General features: G+C 41.2%; 2 protein-coding genes across 3 annotated transcripts; both read right to left on the reverse strand.

The window, feature by feature from the left end:
• Positions 1-2564, reverse strand: LOC125203354 (Tetratricopeptide repeat (TPR)-like superfamily protein). Its single transcript, XM_048101679.2, has 2 exons — positions 2028-2564; positions 1-1391 (listed from the first exon to the last, which is right to left on the reverse strand). The coding sequence occupies exons 1-2, from the start codon at positions 2430-2432 to the stop codon at positions 252-254; spliced, it is 1545 nt and encodes a 514-aa protein (XP_047957636.1). The 5' UTR covers positions 2433-2564; the 3' UTR covers positions 1-251.
• A 388-nt stretch (positions 2565-2952) lies between these two features.
• On the reverse strand, positions 2953-6036 carry LOC125206325 (potassium transporter 5-like). 2 transcript variants are annotated; one of them, XM_089062098.1, is made up of 7 exons: positions 5865-6036; positions 5403-5634; positions 5035-5283; positions 4910-4960; positions 4396-4824; positions 4041-4295; positions 2953-3958 (listed from the first exon to the last, which is right to left on the reverse strand). In XM_089062098.1, the coding sequence occupies exons 1-7, from the start codon at positions 6033-6035 to the stop codon at positions 3132-3134; spliced, it is 2214 nt and encodes a 737-aa protein (XP_088918224.1). In that variant the 5' UTR covers position 6036; the 3' UTR covers positions 2953-3131. The 2 variants fall into 2 exon arrangements, with proteins under 2 accessions (XP_088918224.1, XP_047961553.1); XM_048105596.2 differs by having other exon boundaries at positions 5853-6036.
• Positions 6037-6242: the final 206 nt, after the last annotated feature.

Here is a 6242-nt window from a genome sequence, read left to right on the forward strand (position 1 = left end):
TAGCAAAATCTCAATACATTACTACTTCCATATTACAAAGAAGACAAGTCAAGAAGCTAATAACTAGTTAGTATTATTTAGACCTCAATGTAATCCACATGTTTTTAGAGCATGCATTTAACAACCATATCTCTAGGAGGTCAATACAAAGATAATAGAAACTACAGAAAACTGATGAAATTCTTACTTCATCTTGGATAGCGCTCTGGCATTTGGACATGCTTGCTCAGGAATTATTAATGTACTTTGATCTATTCGACATAATCCAGTAAAACTGACGGATCACCACGTATTTCGTATCCATTTTTACACATTACTCCGATAACCTGCTCGAGCTTTCTTCGCTCACCCCATCTTTCATATGCATGATATAGTATCCATAACGTTTTCTTTGACAAGTGTATATTTACTTTAGCCATTTCAGTAAGAACCCTCTCCATCTCAGAAAGGCGCATTTCCGAAGCGTACATTACCATTCTGCAGTGGTAGAGAGACCTACAGAGCCTCCAGCCTGCAATCTCAGCACGCCGCACAAACTCATCCAGTTTGTCCACTGCATTGTGCCTGAAGTAACTCGAAATGATGCATCTCATCACATTCACTGCTACAACATGGATTTTATGCTCAAATGCCTCGTTTATTGATTTTTCCATCTGCTCCATTAAGTCCTCCTTTGCATATAAGCAAATCAATAGCACATTCATCCACGGACGATAGTCACTTTCAGGAATTTTGCTGAGAAGTGCCTCCACCCTCTGAACTCTATCAGTGTTGGAGCTCCTACTATAAGCATGAATCATGATTCTAATCAACTGTATTTCGTTAGCATCAACATGACCCCCCACCATCTTATATATTTCCTCCATCTTTTCCAGCTTACCAGCAAGGGCATACCCTCGAAGCATAAGCAGATGGATATCTAAGTTAGGTGTGACAAACTGATCTTTCATAGCCAAGTAAGTCTTTTCCATCTCATCCCACATCCACGCAGTAATATAACCAGAAATTAACACCTTGTACGTATCAACAGTAGGGTTGATGTTTAAATCATTTAACCCCCTAAAAGTTGCTTCCATTTTGTCGACAAGCATCAGACGGCCAAATACTGAAATGAGTATGTTGTAAGTAGTGATCGACGGACAACAGGTGGAATCCCTCTTCAATTCACGAAACACCGACCGACACTTCACATAGTTCCCAGATCTCACGTAAGCACTCATGAGAGCATTATATAAAGATGTTCCCTTCAGTTGTTTACTGCAGGCCTCTTTGAAAAGTTCAACTGCAACATCAACATTGTACATTTTACCAGCTATGATGATACCTTTTGAGTACTCCTTAATTGTCATTGGAGAAGCATAATCAAGTTGCTTCCTCCTCCACTCGAGAACCTGCGTAGATTCAACTGATTAATCTAGCTGTGTAAACAACAGTTGACAAAGCAACACATACATTTCACCTATTTATATCAGTGGTAAATAAAATTAGACGGAAATTGGGATATATCACTAATTCAACAAAACTAAACTGCAACGTAAAGAATGTGAAACATGAATTCTTAGATTCATCATGTATAATACCACAAAGCTGGGGTTCTGTGGTTTCCACGAGAGTCCCAACACCTTGTTCTCCATCTATCATCCCTTCTTTATATTAGTATTAACTAAAGCAGTAGAAAAATAGGAAAAATCTAAATTGATATGCTACCTGCCTCTCTATTGAATACACATCTTCAACATAGAATTACATTAGAATGTGAATGAACGAGTCGAACTAGAATCATTAGCATGAAAATCTCAGCATTGCAGCAGACCTAAACTGCTCAATGTGTTTCATTTCAACATTTTCAAGGATAAACAAACACATAGTGCATTCATGTGCTAATTGAACAGCATCTTATTTGCATTCGTGCAAAAACAACGATTCATGAACTACATTATACCCATCCACCTACCAAATTATGAATCCCGCAAATTCATGGGCGAAATATGAAGCATCGACAAAAAAGAGTTAATACAAAAACCCACCTGCATAGCCACGGATGGAACTCTGTCTAGATTGTTCAAGAGCTCAAGGATCGCCCACCCATCGGCGTACCTCCGAAAGAGGGCGACACCCTTTTCTTCGAGAATCTTCTCGATTTTCTCCACATCTTTCTGGGCCAAAATCTCATCCCTCAATTCGGCAACCGTCTCTTTCAAGTCATTTTTCCAGTTCACCTCCGCACGCTTACAAATTAATTTATCTTGGAACAAAGACGCTAATAACCCAAAATCCGTTCCTTTCCCATCACTAGAAGGCGTTTGAGTTGTATCTTGACAAATAAAACGAATTGGGGCAGAGGGTTTAGCGATTCTCCCGTGGTGGCAGAGAAAGAAACGAGGTGTAGTCAAGCATGTCCGAAATTCGGCAAGTTTGAATGCTCGTTTCATTGGAGATTAGCTGATAAAGGAAGGAAATTTACGCATTTTTCATCCGGCTTCCCTCTCTGGATGTTAGGGTTTTTGATGGGGTTTGGGGAAAATCCAGATCATTGGCGATATTCAGATTCATTCACCTTGTAACAAAACAAAATTGATTTCGGGCAGCAAAATCAGTTTCTGGATTGGCCCAAAACCTGATATGTTTGGCCCAATTTTTTTATTTTCTTTGTTATTACTTGGGAGTATTAATTAGAGAAAATAATATAGTTCTATGGCTGCAAATTCAGCTGTCGTGCTTCTGGTATATCCAATCTCCATCCAAAACCTGTAGGTTTTTAGGTATTCAATATCCAAAATTACGGATTGGGTATGAAAACTGAGAATTAAGAGCAACTGCTCTAATATACACCTTTCATTTCACTCTAAGTGACAATTTTTTTTAGATGTGTCATTCTAAATGATACATTAACACTATATAAAATTTCATGCCAAATACTAATTACTTCAATTAAAGTAAAAAAGGAGGGAGTAGTAAAATTCAGAAACCTTATCAATATATTGATGTCATAGAGGATAATACAAGCCATAATTCATCAACACTACATGCATATCTTGTTTTAGAATTATACATGAGACAATAGTTTAAGATAGTAGGAATAAAATTTGGGGAAAAAAAAGCAATGTATATAATTTCTACATGATCGATATCTAAAGATGGTATGTCATCCCAACTTTAAGCATTCTCTTGTGAGGAATAGCAAACACCCTATTGCTCTGCCTCAAGTTCTTCTTCAAGAAGTTGTAGCCATAGTCAATCACAACCCTCTTCCAAAGGGCCGCCCCTTTGGCCGCCGCCACCTCATGCTCCCCCACCATGTGCACCACCCCGCTCCGCCACGCCCGGTCCAAATCCCCAACCTCCCCTCCCACACTCTCCTCGAACTCCTTGAGCCTCTCCACCAACAGGCGCTCGAACGGCACCTCCTCATTCCTCACATCCTTGTAACCATACCGCACCACGCATCTGAACACCTGAAGCTCCTTCGGCTGCACCCTCCGGAACAGGAACCTCTCCTCCTCCGGCACTCTGCTGATCGGCAGGGATTTGAACGACACGAACACCAGGACCGAGTGCAGGGCCGGGACGTTGCCCACGTAGTGCTTGAATATTGGCGGGATGCCCTGGACCAGCTCCGAGTAGAACACTGCCAGCCCAGGGAGACGCGGGGAGCTCGTCTCCCCAACGATCTCCCTCACGGACTCTGGTGAAATCTTGTGATCGAGTTCGAAGTAGTACTTGTTTCTGTAGACGTAGTTCCATGTGCACATGATGGTCATCAGAATCATGGCGAATGCGAGGGGGAGGTAGCCGCCTTGGTCGAACTTGTAGAGGACCGAGCTCATGTAGAGCAGCTCCACCGATCCGATGATCAGGATGTAGAGGATTATGAAGACTATGTTGGTCTTCCAAATCATGATCATCACCAACACCAGGAACGTCGATGTCAGCGCCATCACCAACACCACCGCGATCCCTAGTAAGAAAGAGAATAAAATAAGACAGATTGAGTCAACTGCTGATGGGACAGTCCAAAAAGGAATATGACTCAGACAGACCATAGGCATTGCCGATCTTGGCGGTTGTACGGAAACCAAGGGTGACACAAATGCAAGCGAACATGAGAAGATAATTGACTTCGGGGATGTAGACTTGGCCGGGGTATTTGTTGGAGGTGTGGACGATTTTGACACGCGGGAAGCATCCGAGAGAGAGAGACTGTTGGATGATGGAGAAGGTGGCCGAGATCATAGCTTGGCTAGCGATGACTGATGCTGCCACCGCCACCACAAACATCGGCCAGTACATCTTACCTGCATCATCATATAATAAAAGTGAGGATGGGATTTGTGTTATAATTAAGGATAGTCGATTTTACATTAGTTTGATATTGTTTGCTTTGAGAGATTGGACCTGGGATGGATTCGTAGAAAGTGTTAGCAACCAAGTGGTTGTTCTTGCGAAGAAACGAGGCTTGGCCGGTGTAAGCTAGGACTAAGGCGGGGTAAGTGACACAGCACATGCTTATCTGAATCGATCTGACAGAGAAATGTCCGACATCTGCAAATAAGGCTTCGGTTCCTGTAATGGAAAGAACGGCGCCGCCGAGGGAGATCCAAGCCTGCTCCTTGTTCCTTATAAAGTAATCCACGATGTAAACGGGGTTGAGAGCTTTGATGACAGAAGTGTCGTATTTGATGAAGTTGAAGACGCCGACTCCAGCGATGAAGGAGAACCATAGTAAGATTATGGGAGCGAAAGTGTATCCGACTTTATCAGTTCCGAATCTTTGAACCATGAAGAGTGTTACTAGGATCACCACTGATGTCCACACTATTCTATCTGTTCCACCAATCCAATTCAACTTTGTTAACTCTATAAAGGAGTGCTATTTTTAAATCAAAACAGTAGAGAGAGATAGAGAGACCTTCTGTCATATGAGATGTGGCCTCTTTTAATCCGCCCACAGCAGACAATACTATAGAAAACACATTAAAAAAAGGTAGTGATTAGTAAACAATAAAAGTAGTATTATAAATTGATAAACCATACCTGAGATGCATGGAGTGAGAACTCCATCACCAATAACCATGGAAGTGCCAAGCATGGTAGCAAACAGCAAAACATACTTAGCAAAGTTGCTATTCTCTAACTTTGCTTGAACTTTTGAAGCTCTTTGCAAGCTTTTATTAGGCAATTCCAGTTGGTAAGTCGACACATCTCGATCTTCTACTTCTTGGCTCGGAATTAAACTCACTTTTACATATCGACATATCAGAGAATATAGAGCAAAAGTACCCCCTGATCAAATTCCCAAACAATTACACATTTAATTAATGATTTCTATTCTAATATAAAAGCTTTTAATTTTTAGAGATAAATTTATTGAAGAAAAGAGGAGAATTGAAAAAGGGAGATACCATCGCCATGGTCGTTGGCACGTAGGACAATGAAGACATACTTGACCAAGGGAATTAACGTCAAAGTGTATAAAATCAAGGACAAAACTCCGATGATATCGTCATTGTGTTTTATTCCATCCGTAAACGTGCTAGAAAATACATACAACGGCGACGTGCCGATGTCACCGTACACCACCCCGATGCTCTGGAACGCCAGCTGCAGCACCACCGCCCACCCCATGCCGCCGCCCTATCGCACACACATACAATTATTTCAGATAGCCCATAGATTCTCCCTTTGTACTTTTTTTTTTGGACGGCAAGTGATTTTATACATTGTTATTTTTTATTATTAAATGAAGAGAAAATAAAGTATTCTACTTTTAGATATGAGTATTTTTATTGGAACTGACCAAAAAGAAAAGTGGATCATCTTATTTTTGGACGGAGGGATACTTAATTAATTACCATGGCGGCTGCGGCACCATGCCCCAGGCTGGCTGACTCTACGTCGAGCGAGTCCATGCGTCGGAGCTTAGTCCATGAGAGGTTTCTGGCGTTGAGTTGAGGGTTGGTTTGTTCTTCTTGGCGTATTACGACGTCGTCAAGGGTTGTATCATCTGCGTGTGTCGACACACCATCACTAGACATTTTCTTTTCTTTTTCTCAGATCAAATATGTCTTGGGAGTTTCATGGAAGCGAGCCTTATATATACACCCTAAACTATAGATACACATACACGTACGTGTATATATAAATATATACTCTACCTTCTTTTAATCTTTCTTTTGTAACTTTTCCTAGCTTAGTTAACTCAAGATGGCGATGGTCTTGAATGGAAATTTTTTGTTTTTTAA

The sequence above is a fragment of the Salvia hispanica genome, chromosome 6, assembly GCF_029641045.1.
Source record: "Salvia hispanica isolate PSC_SH4W2 chromosome 6, Shi_PSC_v1, whole genome shotgun sequence".
Lineage (NCBI taxonomy): Eukaryota > Viridiplantae > Streptophyta > Magnoliopsida > Lamiales > Lamiaceae > Salvia > Salvia hispanica.

What these genes read in the sequence shown, in the direction of transcription:
- LOC125203354 (XM_048101679.2), bottom strand. Translation starts at nt 2,432, where the DNA reads ATGAAACGAGCATTCAAACTTGCCGAATTTCGGACATGCTTGACTACA. An exon ending in TTCCATCCGTGGCTATGCAG is followed by an intron (nt 1,392 to 2,027) that starts GTGGGTTTTTGT and finishes GAATCTACGCAG; the next exon opens with GTTCTCGAGTGGAGGAGGAA.
- LOC125206325 (XM_048105596.2), bottom strand. Translation starts at nt 6,035, where the DNA reads ATGTCTAGTGATGGTGTGTCGACACACGCAGATGATACAACCCTTGAC. An exon ending in CACATCTCATATGACAGAAG is followed by an intron (nt 4,825 to 4,909) that starts GTCTCTCTATCT and finishes TTGGTGGAACAG; the next exon opens with ATAGAATAGTGTGGACATCA. An exon ending in CAAGATCGGCAATGCCTATG is followed by an intron (nt 3,959 to 4,040) that starts GTCTGTCTGAGT and finishes CTTTCTTACTAG; the next exon opens with GGATCGCGGTGGTGTTGGTG.